Source organism: Branchiostoma lanceolatum, chromosome 12 (assembly GCF_035083965.1).
Source record: "Branchiostoma lanceolatum isolate klBraLanc5 chromosome 12, klBraLanc5.hap2, whole genome shotgun sequence".
NCBI classification, from domain to species: Eukaryota; Metazoa; Chordata; class Leptocardii; order Amphioxiformes; family Branchiostomatidae; genus Branchiostoma; species Branchiostoma lanceolatum.
The window spans coordinates 9,337,829-9,355,240 of record NC_089733.1 but is presented as its reverse complement, the minus strand read 5'-3'; the positions used below and the strand labels follow the sequence as shown (position 1 = coordinate 9,355,240).

General features: G+C 42.0%; 4 protein-coding genes across 4 annotated transcripts in view; 2 read left to right on the top strand and 2 right to left on the bottom strand.

The window, feature by feature from the left end:
- The first annotated feature begins 403 nt into the window (after positions 1-403).
- On the top strand, positions 404-1,444 carry LOC136445724 (tripartite motif-containing protein 3-like). Its single transcript, XM_066443859.1, has one exon. It carries the CDS (start codon positions 404-406, stop codon positions 1,442-1,444), a length of 1,041 nt encoding a protein of 346 aa, XP_066299956.1.
- A 502-nt stretch (positions 1,445-1,946) lies between these two features.
- On the bottom strand, positions 1,947-3,787 carry LOC136446526 (angiotensin-converting enzyme-like). Its single transcript, XM_066444928.1, has 3 exons — positions 3,618-3,787; positions 2,734-2,856; positions 1,947-2,073 (listed from the first exon to the last, which is right to left on the bottom strand). Exons 1-3 carry the CDS (start codon positions 3,778-3,780, stop codon positions 1,967-1,969), a joined length of 393 nt encoding a protein of 130 aa, XP_066301025.1. The 5' UTR covers positions 3,781-3,787; the 3' UTR covers positions 1,947-1,966.
- Positions 3,788-4,827: 1,040 nt separating this feature from the next.
- On the bottom strand, positions 4,828-8,537 carry LOC136445723 (angiotensin-converting enzyme-like). Its single transcript, XM_066443858.1, has 9 exons — positions 8,448-8,537; positions 7,844-7,987; positions 7,483-7,680; positions 7,020-7,117; positions 6,524-6,693; positions 5,979-6,202; positions 5,729-5,873; positions 5,194-5,295; positions 4,828-4,969 (listed from the first exon to the last, which is right to left on the bottom strand). Exons 1-9 carry the CDS (start codon positions 8,518-8,520, stop codon positions 4,828-4,830), a joined length of 1,296 nt encoding a protein of 431 aa, XP_066299955.1. The 5' UTR covers positions 8,521-8,537.
- Positions 8,538-14,305: 5,768 nt separating this feature from the next.
- The window catches only part of LOC136445722 (uncharacterized), a 41,894-nt gene continuing 38,787 nt past the window's right edge, over positions 14,306-17,412 (top strand). Inside the window, exon 1 of the mRNA XM_066443857.1 lies at positions 14,306-14,581. Coding sequence (XP_066299954.1) covers positions 14,372-14,581 — 210 coding nt within the window. The 5' untranslated portion in view covers positions 14,306-14,371. The remainder of the gene's footprint in view (positions 14,582-17,412) is intronic.

Sequence of the window (17,412 nt, the reverse complement as noted above, 5' to 3'; positions counted from 1 at the left end):
AGTGCGGTCTCTTCAAATTCATTTAGACCAGATCATGTATGTAAACAAGGTGCCATAGATAATAATAACACAAGCATGGCAAGTTTTCCATAACTTTCACCTTAGACCTAACGACTTTGACCTTCAAGATCTATAAAATGCGCAGATGATAATCATCATCATATTTCTGCGATCTTGTGGTCTCTTCAAATTGATTTAGACTAGAATATGTATGTAAACAAGATGTCATAAATGATGAGAATACAAACATGGCATGTTTTCTATAGCTTTCACCTTCGAACTAATGACCTTCAAAATCTATAGCATGCGCAGACGTATTCACCGGCCTAGCCGGTTTTTCCACCGCCTTTACAACCCTTTTGTGAAGTACGGACGATCAGCTGTGGATCAGCTGGAAGTCAACATGGCGGAGAAGAAAGGGCCTATCGACAGAAAGAATACAACGGAAAAAGATGAGACGGTAGAGATGGTGAGGTTTGGCGGCAGAGGATCAAGAAAGACCGAATTCCGTCGTCCAACCGGGGTCGCCGTTTCTCAAGCTTCGGAAATCTTCATCGCCGATTGCTCAAACGAGCGTATCGTAGTGTGTAACACTCGTGGGAAGGTCGTCCGGATGTTTAGCACGGCGGTGAAGGGCATCTTTACGGCGAAGCCCTTCCGGCCCCACGACGTCACCATAGACAAGGACGGGAACCTGTGGGTTGTTGGTACTATCATCGTCAACGAGAAGAAGCTTCTTTCTGATAATCTTCTCGCGCAGTTCTCAACTGAAGGGCGGTTCCTTACAAAAATTGACCTTCCCCTTACGGGTGTCACGAGTGGTGTTGCTGTTAGGCCAGGTATATTCACGCCAGACCCGCCATCAGTGCCAGCTAGTTCTAAGAAGGAAAGCAGTACGTCGAAAGAAACAGCAAATGACCAGCGCGTTGTTTACCCTGCGAATCCGCTAGAGGTCGTTTTCACCGACCAGCGTTCAAGGATGGTTGAAAGGAAAGGATACAGCGAAAGTTGTGTGAATGTCGTCCTCCCCGACGGCACCCCAGTGAAAGTTGTGGGGCCCAGAAAGACCAGAAAACCGACAGGCGTCGCGGTGAACCAGAAAGGAGACCTGTACGTCACCGACAGTTGGCTGCATTGCGTCCACGTTTTCATGGAAGGCCGCGAAGTTACAAAGAAGTACAAGAAGTTTGGAAGTTTCGGGAGCGGGGATGGGCAGTTGGACTCTCCGCACGGTATCTGCTTGGACCGACAGGGTGACGTCATCGTGGTGGACAGGGGGAACTGGCGGGTGAGTGTGTTCAACAGCGAAGGCAACTTTCTCCGACACGTCATCACGGACATGACCGATCCGTACGCTGTGGCGATCGGGCCGAACTTTCTGGTGGTCACTTGTGTTGGTCATTGTGGCACGGACACCGCCACTATCATTCCATACAGCCACTAGCTATACAACGGACATCTTAACATACAGATGCTAGAGTATTGCTGCTAATGTATTATCTGATAGATGATATGGCGTTCATCAAATTTCGTCCTTACGATTCAGGAAAAAGACGACATTATCATCACCCTACAGAATATTTAATAAAACTGCATTAGGTAAAAACTAGCGTTTTGAATTATAGAGCAATTTGGATGCATGCTTTTCACTTTATTCATGGCAAATTTGTCACTCTATCGCCATTTATAGGGACTACAACTCTCTTTACAGCAGTAAGAACGACAATGGTACAGTATCTGAACTTTTATTGTTTAACCCGTGTTTCATGTAAACTTCAAGTCATTGTCACAACACATTGATTTTTCCAATCTTCACTTTCCGCAAAATGATATATAATTAGAATAAATCAATAATTCAGCCGGTCGCATAAAATAAGTATGAAACCGAATCTCTTCTTCTTCTTGGTTCTCCCATCGTCACGATGTATAGCCGCCCCCCCCCCCTCCCCCCATGAAAAAACTAAATCTACGGAACTGAATTACCCATGAGTAGAGCCAACAACACACAGATGACAGCTGAGGCAAAGTTTGTCACCGTTGAGATGGCCGCGCCCCCTGTCGAACCTGTAGGAACTGTAGATGAAACGTTTACATTTTATTCATTCAATTCATTTTGTGTCATGCAGAGCAATTAAAGTCCTAGATTAAACTACAGCTTTTCGTAATTTTATTAGGATTTAAAGAAACGTTTTCCATTTAAACAGTGTATTTCAAAAGTACGCAGCTTATGCCAAAGCCTATTGTGTTGACCTAGTCTCTACCAGAATCTTTAGGTTGCTGGAATTATAGTAGAAATTGGCCAAATAAACTGAATAATATACAAGAGGAGTAATGTGGCCTGGTATATTATTAAATTCACTAGTATTTGGCTAAGGCCATGTTAATTCTATTATACGGATGACATCTGCGCGCGCATCAATTTTCGTCCGTTTACAAAAAAAAAAAAGTTTTCGGCCATATTGTAAATCGTACAAATCAGCTGCAAAATGAGAAAATTTATTCAGTAAATTGAAAAAAAAGAATTAATTCGGAAAATGGGTATTCATGTCGTAGGATACCAAAGTCAAAGAAGATCTGAAAGATCAAAATGCAGAATCTATTATCCGGTATACCATACTCTGTGTGTTTAGTTTGTTCATCCTTCCTGACCACGTAGATTTCACAATGAAGGCAACTAGAGGATGTCATCCTTTATAATCAAATCAACATGGTTCAAAGACAAAATTAACTCACCGATGGAGCAGTTTTGTTCGTCAGACTTGTCAGCGCAGTCGTTGACACCATCGCAGCGGTCTCCCGGCCGGACACACCGGGAACCGTCCTTACAGGTGAAACCGTCAGTCACCTCACAGTCGTCTGGGTTAAAGGCAACCAAAGCAATATTATGGACCAACAAATGGAAATTTAAAAAATGCTGAAATGTTTATTGAAGTGACATTTACTAACACTGTCTAGCACATTTGCGCAATAACTTCATACTCTGAGCATATCAAAATTTTGCAAAAATATGTCATACGATGATCCCCTTAGTTTCGCGAGCCTACAAAAACCCTGGCGGTGATTTTCAGTGAGTTCCTACATTGCAACGAAGTCATATTTTTGCATCATGGACGTCGTTATAGATTGTGATAGTGTTGTTTGAACTAATCATGTATACAAATGACTGAATAGATTTACTTTCAAAATCCGAATTTCGGGCCCTAATATTACTTGGGTCGCCTTTAACAAGAGATGTTTTATCATGAAATTCAGGCTCCCAACACACAGTGACTGTAGATATATCATGCAACACTTTTACGTGCAGAAAGAAGGCATGTATCCGTAGTCATTTGTTCGTCTTCCTCTTTGCAAAAATAAGGCAGATAGATGGATTGCATCTTACAGCAAATGTTTCTGATCGGCAACGTTACATAAATAGGTGTCAATCAAAATGTTGCTACAATTTGCACTTCAATAGTTCCAGTTATTAAAGTCAACACTTTCAACTTAATCAGTGATAGATATTGATAGTGGAGAATACTATATATTCGAGTCATATATCTACCTTGAATTCCTCATTCCAATGGCTATCTACTAACAACAGTAGTTCAAAATGGCTTCATGCAAGAGTTACTCACAAGGAGGAGTCCAGCTTTCGTCCCAACCGAGTGTCTCTCCCTGGTTCTGTTGTTCCAGCCATGTGATGAGTGGTTGGAAGTAGTCCACGATCGGCTGAGCTGACATGTTCCTTTGTCCGGTGATCACTTCCATGGCGTCCGGCCACTCCTGACTAGACCCCATTTCGAGCATTCGGCTATCAGATTACAGCAAGTTTAGGTCAATCATTTGGGTGACGATTTGCAAAGTTTAAAGGCTCCCAAAGCAATATTAGGGCCCCAAAATGGAAATGAAATAAATTCTGAAATCTTTATGGTAGTGACATTCACCAACACTGTTTAGCGCATATGGGTAGTAACTTCATACTTTGAGCATTTTAAAACCGCGAAAAAACGTGCCGTACGATGATTCCCTAAGTTTCGCGAGCCAACAAAAACCCCGACGACGATTTTCAGTGAGTTCTCACATCACAACGACGTTGTATTTTTGCATCATGGACGTCGCTTTACATTGTGATAGTGTTGTTTGAACTAATCTTGTATAGTAATGACGAAATAAACTGACTTTAAAAATCCGATTTTCGGGCCTTAGATTTGCTTGGGTTTCCTTTAAGCAACTTGGCGCTACTTCCTACATGTTTCCTAAAATGTGACAGGACAGTTTATGATTTCTTACATTTTGGTAGGCCTCGGTCACATTCGTCCTCAAATATGTGTAGGGTGGTCTTGGAATAGTCGTGGATGTTTCGTACAAAATTTTTTTGCCGTCTATCCTATTTGGTGATCGTTTATCTCAGAACCTCAATGAAAGTACTTTTTCGAAGAATTTGACCGTGCCAATACAACCAATATGGCGCAAAAATGTCAACTAAAATACTTTTTCGACGAATTTGAGCGTGCCTTTACAACCAATATGGTGCAAATATATCAACTAAAATTTGAAACATAACCATGGAATCTTGTCATGCATCAATGTATCAAATATTCAGTTACGTCCTGTGAATAAGCCGTCAGAGAAAATATTGTCGAAGAAGAAACAAGACAGGTAATGAAAAGCTATTGCCATTGCGGCGATTGAATGTTTATTGTAAAGCTTCTATATCACTGGACTCGAGGCACAGTCTACATGGTCGCAGAACACAGTATTTTATATATTTCGCCTATGGGGATTTACATGTATACTGTTCGGCGCGTTCCTGAAGCGCCGCCAAAAAGGAAATTGAAGACAGACTCACGCCAGTTTCTCTCCTGCCGCCGCCTTTTGAGCCTCTGTACCTGCAGAGATGTCACACTTGTGCAGCGGGCCTATGTGTCCTGAAGTTTCACACAGGGCCTTGTGGAACTGGAACTGAAGCACATAGCTAACGAAGTACCTTTACAGGGCGAAATACAAGATTGGAAAACAGCATAACTATAAATGACGACATTTTGTCACATTCCTTTATACTTCAATGGTTTAAAACAAATAATACTTCCACACTATGCTCTATAGTGGTTATTGGAAGCAAAATGCTGCATATAAGTAGATGTTCAATAACACATAGCTCAATACATAAAGTCCTTTCTCACTACGACTATTGGAATAAATGGCAGAGACCTCATGTAAGGATGGTTGGCGGGTACGTGGTACTTGCAACCAGGGTCAAAGTCTTTGTCGTTGTTCCTGGGAACGGGAGGAACGATGCCCTGGTAACGAGTCCTGTTGGAGTAATACAAAGAAGAGTACAGAGAAGACGCTCAAAATAATTTTCCATTGTTTCAAGATTTCAATATCAAAGATGGTTTTACTTTTACAATTACAACTTATCCTACTCTATAACTTAAGTCTTCAAAGACTAAAATTGTATATTCAAGGAGGAGAGCAAAGGCTAAAATTGTATATTTAAATGGGACAGCTTCTGTGTTACGCCGAAGGGCGGTTATACCAGCTATACAGATACAGATACAGACAAATGGTATAAATTGAATATGTAACCTTAGTTTCCACCACTACTGCTTGGACATGAGTTAGGTTTGTCCTAGTTCTGTGCGACTGTGTGATTCTGACCTGAGTTTCCACCACTATTGTTCACCACTTCTAGTTACACGTGAGTCAGATATGTCCCAGTTCTGTTAGACTATGAGATTCTGACCTGAGTTTCCACCACTCCTGGTTGTACGTTTCCGGGGTGATGGAGCCGTTGAAGACCCCCCATCTCCACTGGTCCATCAGGTAGCCAAACGGCAGGAAGGAGATCTTGTCCAGGGCCATACTCATCAGGAAGTTGATGTCAGACTCTGGATGAAGAGGGTTAGAAAGATAGTGGCTCGCAAAGCTATTCTTATATCTCTTGATGAATTCCATGCCAAAAACATAGGTAGCTCCTCTTCACTAAGGCCTACCGTTGTCGTTTTCCACCGTGTCCAAGAGGCCGATGGTCTGTAAGTGTGTTGGAGTGGACACGGACAGAGCCAGCAGATCTCCCACCGCTTCATGGAAACCCGGGTTTCCTCCACGTCGGAAGGGAACCGGCTGGTGCTTGTACTGTAGGTAGTACTCGATGTGACCCATCTCGTGGTGGATGGTGACCAGGTCTTGCATACTGACGTTGCTGCACATCTTAATTCTACTCAGAAGGAAGAAAACATTACCAAGTACTTCGGTAAGCATTTTGCTATGTTTTTTTTTTCTAAGTACGAAACGCCATTGAAAACAATGACCTTTCCATTGCTTATTACCTCCGTGAAAACGGAGGTATTGTATTCACTTGATGTGTTTGCTTGGTGCGCGTCCGCAGTGGAATATATCAGAGTGACATGTTGTAATGCGGAATTCGTGTAATGAGATACTGGGAGAATTGAAAGCATGGTTTGGCCTTTGATTTTTTACTTGCTTGTTTTTACTTGTTTGTTTGTTTGTTTGTTTGTTTTTTATATAACTAACCTACCTGACGTCATGAGCGTTGTAGAAGTCCCATGCGGACGGGTGACAGACCACTTCTCTGTCTGCTGGTTTGACGAACATGGAGTTGTCCCAGAAGTTCTGCGGCATCTCAGTTAAGCCCATCTCTTTGAAGAAGTCGTCTGATATTCGGAACATCCGATCGACTGTCCATCCCTTAAATGTTAAAAGACAGGAAATCATGTAGGGTATCTTATACTAGAACTTTATTTGCACGACAACTGTACACGGTGCAATGTATGGCAACAACTATCAAATATATGAGGTATTGAATTTTTGAAATGTACTATGAGATCTTCAAAGGTACACTCTACAACAGCTTAAAGTATTGAACCAAAACGGTATACTTTCAAAGAAAGTTGACTATTGTGGTTGTGGCATAAGATTACAATGGTCTCTATGCTAGCATCACATGGCTACATGAAAAAGAGGAACCCAACAGAAATAGGTCATAGTTATGGTAAGAAGAAAATGGCGGTTACATCTGACAGCATCTTGGATGTGACGTCGATGCTTGTCTTGCCAGGGTAGGGCTCCACGAGGTCGTAGATGTTGCTCCAGGATTGAGACCACATGTTACCTGTATTAAACACACAAACCGTTGATGGTAATGTCTTCTTTTACTTAAAATAGTTAAATGTATGGTTTGAGACTGAAACCATCATCATTTATACGTACATTGAAAGCACATTTGGAAGTCAGGTAGTATTATAGCAGACATGACCATAGTCATGACTATCACTATATTTCTGGCCTATCACACAATCTAGTAGATGCATACCAAAAAACAAGCAAACAAACAAACAAGTACGAAACAGACCCAATGGTTTCAAGCTAACAAGTAAAGTCAGGCAGTAGATTCTTAATTTAATCTAATTAAAAGCTGCATGCAATGCTTGAAAGACTGATTGAATTGCAATTGTACTGATGTTGCATCGTATTTACCCAACAGATGTGCAGGGATGGGTCCATTGGCACTGATCTTGTCCTGTCCGTATTGTTCCCTCAGCTTCTTCCTGACGTAAGCGTGCAGGGTGTTGTACAGAGGGCTGAGCTGGTTGTACAGGTTCTCAAGCTGCTCCTGAAAGTCCGCTGTCTCATACCAGGAGCGCCAGTAGGCACCGGTGTCTGCCCAATTTGGAACTGTATGGACAAATTCTATTCTAAGCGAGATCCCTGTATTTAGGAACCAAGTTAACGAAACATTGCCAAAAGAAAATCTACCAAAAGGTACAGAAATGTGGTATGTACATGTATTGTTTCTAGTTGAAATGCAATGGGATTGAATATGTTTCTATTCTGTTACCTCCTTGATGGACGGCCTGGTTACTGAGTTCCACGAATCGTGGGTATTTGTCCTTCAGCTTCCTGCCCACCGCGTCCCGCCAGCCTTCCCAGCAGAACCGAAGCCGGTCGTAGTCACGCTCCGAGGCCAGGCAGTCGCTCAAGTCTGTGATGTAATTATAAAGAAAAATTCTTGTTTCAATCTTTCTCATTCGAGCAGATATGAAAGACAACATTAAGGTATTTTGATGCATTTTTAATCTTTCTGGCACAATACAGAATGGAAGGTATACACTTCACCGTAAATGATGAATTCGTCTTTCTCTATCAGGACATTAACGCGCCATACTACATCATGTTATCGCACACTCGAAAAATCATACGTTATATCGTTGACTTTAACTTTACCCCTTTCTTGCACAAAATAGTTTCCTTACAATTACGTCCTTTTCCTGAATATGTATGATCATTACTCACACTTGCTTTTTTCTCATTTTCCGATTTTTAAGAAAAGTTTTCATGACATTCATTTCTTTTGTCCGTCCCACTTTAAACTTCCCTCGATTTATCCTTCCTCCATTGTTTTATCTTAATTTTTTCTCTTCTATCCATCCTTCTTTCCTCACCTGGGTTTAGTGACAAACATGATGACGGATTGTGATACTCGCACACCTTCCCAGTGGAGTAAATAAGACGCATATCGGCAAGACGGTTGTTATACTGAAGAAGAAAAAAAACAGGTTTAGAGATTCAACAGATATTTGTCTAATGCTACGGTGCCCGTCGGGGGTGTAGTCCCGACCGGGCCCCGAAGCCAGAAATTTGTCCCAGTGGACCGCCGGGTACGGGGAAGGGAAGGGTACCTCCCGGTGTTCACACGATTAGCTCACAGCGTCTATTTGTTACCGGCTCCCGCGTTGACTTTAAGTCCGGGCTAAAATGATTCGGGGTCCCGGCCGGGCCCAAAAATAGCCCGGCAGCCGCAGGGTGTCCCACGGGGCTACATACGGGTTACGCCTGAAAGTACCCAAAAAAAAACAACCGACGGGCCCCTTTTTCCAATTGGGACTCAAGTACAAGGCTACGAAAGTTATAAAAAATTTATATTGTATCATAAAGAGTGTATATATTTTTTGACAATGATAAGCACTACTGACCTCCCTGGCCTCCCTAGCCTGGTCGATATGGTTAACGGCGGTTCCAAGAAGGGTGATTTTTCTGAAGAGTCTCTTCAGTGTCGTGTTGTTGAAGTTTTGCCAGTCAAAGTTAGAAGCAATCTGCGCCGCTTGCTTATCGAAGTGTGCCTCAATGAAGTTGGCTTCATCCTATTAAAACACATCGTACTAATACTCACTAAAAGATGGTTACACATAGTTGAAAGTCATCAGTTTACTACCATTTGTCCATGTAAAACTTTCTGACTAGATGACATGTAAGGATATTGCAAATATATATTTTGGTAGACGTATCCTACAGCACAGTTATGACGAGAAAGTGGTTTGCATTCTGCTTTCTCTTCCAATCAGTGATGGTCGCCTGCTGTTTACCTCACCACCATACATCTTTTCTCAAGGACCCCTGGTACGTAACTGACTTTGTTTATGCAGTATGTTTGCTAGATGGGTTCAAGGATTCTTACTGATCTACGTCACAGAGGTTTGACAAAGCCTTGGGAATACGATAGCCTGCGTGTCATCCCAGTTAGTTCCAGGGTCTCAGGGCTCACGAGACTATGGGAGCCCTGGAACTCAAACTCCGGAACTGACACTCAGGATAGGAAGACGAAAGAAGCTTTAGACATGGGTAAATTCTAAAAGGGCCTTTTGGGAGGGATGCAATTTATGCTTCTTCGTTACAAGAGACAGTCGGAAAATGAAAAGCACATGTTCATGTGATGCCCGCTTCCGATAAGTTCATGTCAACAGAGGAGGGGCACATAAGTGATATCATAAGTAGGTCATGTTTGTAAAACATATCTAATTTAATTATCTTACTGAGCAGTTTTGACAGAGATATGATGGCAATATATTTTTATAAATTCAGCTGATAGACGTCATCACCCGAATAATTATTTTCCCTTAACTCCTTGTCTCAAAACTACTTCCAATAAAAAATTCTGAGTGATCGAGAGCGGACGACTCACCGGTGTCGTTAAAAGAAAAAAAAAGTTTAAAAAATCTGTTGACTCGCATCGCCTTTGGTCTACGAATTCTCTTCGACGCTTAACTGTTGATTTGATTTTCTTGTGGCAAAGTACGCTTCTTCCTAGTTGTATCGCGGATTCACAATTGTACAGAATGATGAAAACCGTAACGATTAAAGGAAAACATGTCACGTCAGTCCAGAACCGTGAGAAGAGTAAACAGTAAAAAAAACAAAGCTTTAGTCTAAATTATGAGTTATGACGGAAATCTCCTACCTGTTTCAGGCTGTTCTCCCGTGTAAGGTTGGTGTTGTAGTTCCACCTGGCCACCATACTGTCATAGTAAACCTGCTCAGCTCTGCCGTTGTAGTCCCAAATGAAAGCCCAGCCATGGTCTTCGCTACCGATGAGTTGAAGACGGACAGTCCGGACAGCCAGCGCTAAAAATACCAGGTTAAGAATGTATTTCTGATCTGGCATCCTTTCTGAATTAACTTCTCCTGTTTATGACTGAAGAAGCGAACAGAGGACTGAAGAAGAGTCCGTCTGGACAGCGTTACTTGCGCTCCGTACAACCAAATACGTCTGCCGTATAAAGAGATTCAATATCTGAGGATCCGTTCAACCTGGAGAAACTTTGTCAGCTAGCGAAAGTACGTTATCACTGTCAAAGTTCAAAGTTAAGATAGGGACGTACTGTCCCTACTCGAGTGCATCCTTGTGCCAGTTCTGTGGACAACATGGTTCATGTATATGTTAGAGTATCTACGGGCCATCTCATTCGCGGGCACCCTTGGATGTCCCTGTCCTCGCCAAGTCCAGATGTGGAGAAAAACATCTATTGTAGCCGCCAATGTCAAATCATCTCAGGGTATTCTTAGATAAATATCTCATCAAGGCAGTGCGACGGTGTCTTCTTATGTATTTAAAAGCTGTTGAATCTTTAATATGATAATTTGTCTCCTCCAAGTTAGTACACTAGATCCGATTAAGGTAAGGAATCTTGGAAATCGAAAGGTCAAGAAAGGTTAGATTGGACATCTGTGAACAGTATATATAATGATGTCACAGTGGGGAGATGTTGCACGACGCCCCCCCCCCTCCCCCAAATTTCTTTGGCTCTTGTCGTCTCCCCCAACCACAAACCGATCATTAAAATACATGAATACATTTCATCAACACAACAGAGACTTTTGTGATAAGGTCGCCTACAACTACAAACACATAAAAGTGGTGTGTCCAGATGTAGGTCAATGTCGTCGGCAAGGTCAATGTCGTTGATAAGGTCAATGTTGTCGGTAAGGTCGGTAAGACCTGTGTCCTGTGCAACACATGTTTCAACTGGAGACGTTATAGACATTGAGGTCTGTCTATCTATCTATCTATCTATCTATCTATCTATCTATCTATCTATCTATCTATCTATCTATCTATCTATCTATCTATCTATCTATCTATCTATCTATCTATCTATTTACCTACCTACCTAGTACCTACCTACCTACCTACCCATCTACCTACCTACCTACCTATCTACCTATATATCTATCTATCTATCTATCTATCTATTTATTTATTTATCTATCTGTCTATCTATCTATCTATCTAGCTTCGTGGTAGGACTCTTTTTGGGTATTTCCTTCCTTCCTTTCTTTGTTTATTCATTTATTACACTTCACAGATTTAGAAAAAAATAATAATAACTCTGTAGGGAGCCGGCAACAGAAATCTACTAAGGCGGGCTCCTTTGTGACCTGGATTTCATCCCGGTCCCAAATGTTCTATTTGTTGAACATTTATGCATTACAAGCAACAGATATAACCAGTGTATCCGCTCTCGTCGCGCGCGCTCGATGCCTCCCAAATTACCACTGATGGTGACCTTTACCCTTGTCCTGCTTGATTTCCAGAACACAAATATACCCCCACTTTGAAACAAAGGGTACTAGTTTGATATTGCTCATTTCTAGCTACTTCGCTTTACAACAACCGCGCGGGTGCAACGTATGCATTCTAGAAATACCCTTAGCCCGACATATATAGAACAAGCATGGGCAACCCGACAATTGTCGGGCTCAGCAGGACGAGGAATATAAACGTGTGTGTCAGGTCAAGAGAAGTGCACAAAAAGTATCGGGCAGCTTCGTTCAAGGGCACTATGCTAGTAACGCTGAGAATATCTCATTGAATAGGGAGCTCGAATCGTTTTCATTCGGCAGTTGAGATCATGATATGGTGCCTTCCATTTGCGTTACGTCCATGTCTCATTAGATAACGCCTCCTAGCAGTAAATGGTTAAAGTGCAAAAGATCCCCCAATTATCCCCCAATTATCACGATTAATCTTGTTAGCTTCATGGGCTGGTCTTTTCACGGGTCCGATGATTTCGCCATGATTACAGGTTTGCGTAGCAAAACCTTTGTTTGGATCCGTTGGCATGTGTGGTGGCCGCCATCTTGAATTGTGACGTCACAGTCACGGTGTTTGTTGGGGTCGCTAGCGTTCTCTCTTTTTTTAACAAATCGGCACACAACTATCACACATTCAACTGAAATAGAAAACAAAATTCAATTCATATTTATAAAAAGACCCTGTAATCGCTAAACTAACATAGCAAACCTGAAGTATATGTAGCACAAATACTTAACTCTAGTTTGATTGTGCATTCTGGTAGTCCATATAATAAACATTCGTGTTTAAATTTGAGGTGTTCGGATCAAATACAAAAAGTAGTAGTAACGAGTCTCTAGCTCTACACGGTGCTATTCGCTTGGTGTACTAAATCTAGCTACACGCATTCTCTGTAGAGACATATGCTGTTCGCCACACCCCTACCGAAGGATGCTGACCTTACGTTAATCAAAGGTATGCTGACCTTACTTTGACCCCACTCACGTTATTTGCAGTTGGCTATTGCCAGTACAAACCCCTTTGCTAAACAACACCCTTGGCATTAAAAATAGACTATACGTACCTGGGTTGGTCAACAAACTGACCAAACAACAACGAAAGAAAAGGTCGATGCATGCCAGGTGCGGAGCGTGTGTTCCCTTAAGAAAGCAGGTGAAAATTTGTGGTAGTAGTCATAGTGCACCTGAGAGCCTTTGTACTGTATACGTAGGTTTGAGCATATGGACTTCGCTGCATTTAGAACTTCGAGCTTAATGAATGACGATCATGAGTCAGGTAGCATTCTAGCTACAATTCTTACTCTTGACTTGGTTTAAAGTATGACGTTTAACGTGGCTTGGATTCCTACCGGTGTACATTATAGGCTATGGGAGCGGTTACGGGCTCCAAGCAGATACGGTCCCCCTAGCAGCTACGGTCCCCCAAGCAGATAAGTTGAAAATCATGGCGCGAATCAGCGCTCCCGCCCCCCCCCCCCCCCCCCCCCCCAAAAAGGAGGCTAGCCTCCACCAGGCCTTCCTACGGGGGTATGGATCGTAGAATTCGGCAAAAAAAGAGGAATAATTGGCAAGTAGAGTCAGTCTATGCTAAGCGCCTGCAAATGTTACCCTATGGTGGCCCAACTCCCCTGGCAGATTTTCTCCCTATAGCTTGCGTTGTTACTAATGATAGTCTAGTAAAGACTATATACATTGCACGAGATCTGATAATCTTTGAAAATCGTACAAACTGTCAATTCGACACCCGTATACAAAGTAGATGTCTACAAAGTAGAGCCTTCGTTCCCATTCAAAAGCGGCTTGCCGTAATTCAAGGCACGTAAAACAGTCTACTCTAGAGACTAAGTGATAACGGAATACTCCCCGATAGGAAACAGCTATATCCTCGGATAAACAAAAACTTGACTGGCAGAGATATAACGTTACATGTACATGTACCGAACATACACCGACATAGACTAAGTGGACCACTCTACAGCTTTGGAGACTACTGTGGAAGCATTCATGAAATTATACCGTATACTATACTTTGTTAAAATCAAGTAAAACTATATTAACGTTAGATGTCTTCTCAAATCCAGTTATGTTATATTACGTTAGGGTACTGTAAATGCAGAAATGTTCGCGGGGATTCAATTTCGCGGTAGGGAGAAAATGGAGTGTTCGCCGTGGTTTTGAGTTCGCGGAAAAGAGTTCTCCACGAAAACCGCGAATATAAAACCACCGCGAACATTTCTGCATTTACAGTAACTTTTTTTTCTCGGTGTTCAAACTCTGTGCAATTAATCAATCCGTAGTATGAGTAAGAAAAGGAACGTTAACAATCAAAAACTTTCACGAATGATCCACGCAGACGTTAATCAACTAGCCAATCGCCAGTCACCATGCCTTTCAGTGAATCGTCATTTGCTTTCAGCCACTCCCCCTTTGGAAAACTTAATGGTACGCTCCAACCAAACCGAACACCGCCCCCTGAACAGTTGGTAATTTAGACAATATGGCAGGGAGAGCGGGACTTTTCTGTCTACTGTTAGTAGTGCTGTCAGCTCAGAATGTCGCTCCTCATGCTCAGGGCATCACAGACGAGCAGCAAGCATGGGACTTCATTTGGGACTACAACGATAAAGCTGAGAGTGTTTCTTACAGAAGTGTAGTGGCCGCGTGGAACTACAACACCGACCTCACACCGGAGAATAGCCAGAAGCAGGTAAGACTGCGGTGTCCTCACCCACAGTTTACTGTTTGATTTGTTGCCTGTTTTATGCCACAGGGATCCATTGTGTTTGGCACCGGTTGAGAGGCGATTTTTGGAATACCATAAGTTGGTCTCACACTCCAACTTCGATGGATCTCACTGTGTAAGAACAGAATTTAGCCTTACTTTGCGTGCAACATTTAACGAGTTACGAGTTACCTCAATTCCCCGTCTAACCTAACTCCCCTTACCAAACCCCCTCAAACCCTTCTGTTTTAAGTTAAAAGCAATCTAAACATCAAAAGAAAGTCGATAAAGAGGAAAACGTAGATGAATACTTCCGCCAAAGTTTCCTGTGAAGCTTCCGTCTCCGATACGCCATTATAGGTATCAAGACCACCAAAATCTCAACTACATGCAGATCCAACAGCTTTAAACGTGCTTTAGATAAACAAGCCTTATAAGAAAAAGCAAAGGCAAAGACTGCTTTAAATCTTATGAAAATGTCGGTTACGTTTATTGGAAACTAGTTCTTTTTTATACATTTCCGAGTTTGACTTTTGAACTAATTAACCGTTGGCGGATATTCGAAATCTGTTGGTTTAAGGTTTTGCGCCTGTATAAACCGTTGGCTGACGGACATGTCATTGTTAATTTTAACTTACACAATCAAAGCTGTACCAATAGCAGATGCCACGTTGGTAAACTATACGTCCGAAGGTTAACACAACCAAAAATTCTTCTCGATTCCACCGAACATTGTCTCTAAGTTTGTGGGTCGACACATCGCCGATCTCAGCAAAAATTTGAAGTGGACTCTTGTTTGGAAAGGGCTTTTGTGTCTGAGGATGTTGTAAAGGTGTCGGTTGACAGCGTACTGTTAGCTCGTCACATGACCATGAAGTTTAGCAAACAACTCAAGTTCTGGCGCCTAATAAATGGCCGTTTCAAGAGGAGCTCACATGATCTCGCTTGCAACTTGAAGTCAGAGGGTACTAGTACACGACACAGGAAATCCCCATTATCACGTTCAGTCTTGTGAATCCATGATCTGGAATGCTGAAGAATTAAACTTCACAGCAAGCCTTTTTCACACAGACCCCTCGCACGTACGGTAACTGAGAAGTCATGGGGAGAAACCGGATTGGAAACATGACATTTCTAGGACGGCAGCTACTTGGGGGAGGGTGGGTCATAGGTTATGACGTCATGGAGGTACAGCAGATGTCAAAACACACTGTTTACTAAAAGATCTAAAAGCGTACTCAGTGTGAGAAGAGCATATTGTAAAAAGTAAATAACAGCAACAAAATATTAACTCTTGCGCGTCTTCATAGCCTTTGTAGTGAACATTCCGTATCCTGTTAAATAACAGCCATCACCGGCCGTATACAATACAATGCAAACGAAGCAGCCCTAAACGTTAATTGTCCTTGGTGACAGGTAGTACCAGATACCTTATCACGCCGTGGGCCCACCCTGAGTACATGTAAGTGTTAGTTCAGCAAATACGTGGCAAAACACTGATCTGTCGATTGTGTCTTGCTTTGAGTGCATTATAAAAGTCGACTATCAATGTTTAGTAGTAAATATATTGTATATAACATAATGTAAATAAATTTGTATACTACATCATCTTTATTTATGGATTGCTGTTGAAGTTGATTTAATTTCGTGATGAGACGGGCCGGATCTAGTTTCTTGAAAATCATTTAGTTACTTAACTTTTTACCTTGTAGTCACGTTGTTTTGTTTTGCGACATTTTTATTATCATTATCTGATACCATGAGAAAACTACAGCGAAACAACCCGCCAGTTACACTGTTATCGGGGGATATGAAAAGCGTTCAGTCCACGCTGAAATGTTCGAAACAGAACCCCCTGTCTTCGAGAAGCGGCAACGCCCGTTTTGTGTAGATATCCCCTTTGTTTGTAGCCATAAAGTGCACATGTGGTAGAAGCGTTGTTGGTGGACATAGATAGAAATCATAGATAAGAAAGTTCTTTGAACGCAACCAAATGTTTACTCAAGACCGACGTCTTGGTTGACCGTCTATCACCTTTTTCAGGGCAATTTTGACTGGTTCTATTACGCTGCTAACAGATGCAGTCCCAAACATAGATAGGCACTACTTGCATGTGGTGCCTTTACAATGCGGCCCAAACATACATATATACATTAACATCTACATCTACACATATACATATTATGTATACGTTTGGGACCGTACTATCAATCCTTGTACATGTATACATAATATGTATATGTGTAGATGTAGATGTTAATGTATATATGTACGTATGTAAATACCTCACGTTTTGTAAACACCGTAGGTAGTACTGTATTACCTGTATATGCATATGCCTATGCGTAAATGTTTTACGTTTGGTACCGTATCTGTTAGCAGCGACGTAACGTTACACCTACTTGTAGTGCGTAACAGAACCAGCCCTGAGGAAGAGAGTAGACAGTCGCTGAAACGTCCATATTGAATAAAATATTGTTATCCAGTGATTTACCAACTCAACGAAACTGTTCACGGATGATAGAAATCCTTCAAAATTACCTAATTCGTGCAAGTGCATGGTTGAGGCAATGTTTTGTAACAACTGTGCAATGCCCTGGAAAAAGAGGATGTTGTGGGCTGTGAGTGTTGCTGTCGTTCTCAACTCTACCTCCATAAGCTTGTATTTTGCTTTAAAGCCGTGGTATGGTGTGTTTGCCGTTCATATAGCGATAGCGTAATTTTCAAACTGGTCAATATTTTCAGCGCTGCTTTGTCGATTGCCATAAAGTGACGATGTTTGTGAGTGTGTTGTACCATTTGACGTCAGAAGTGAT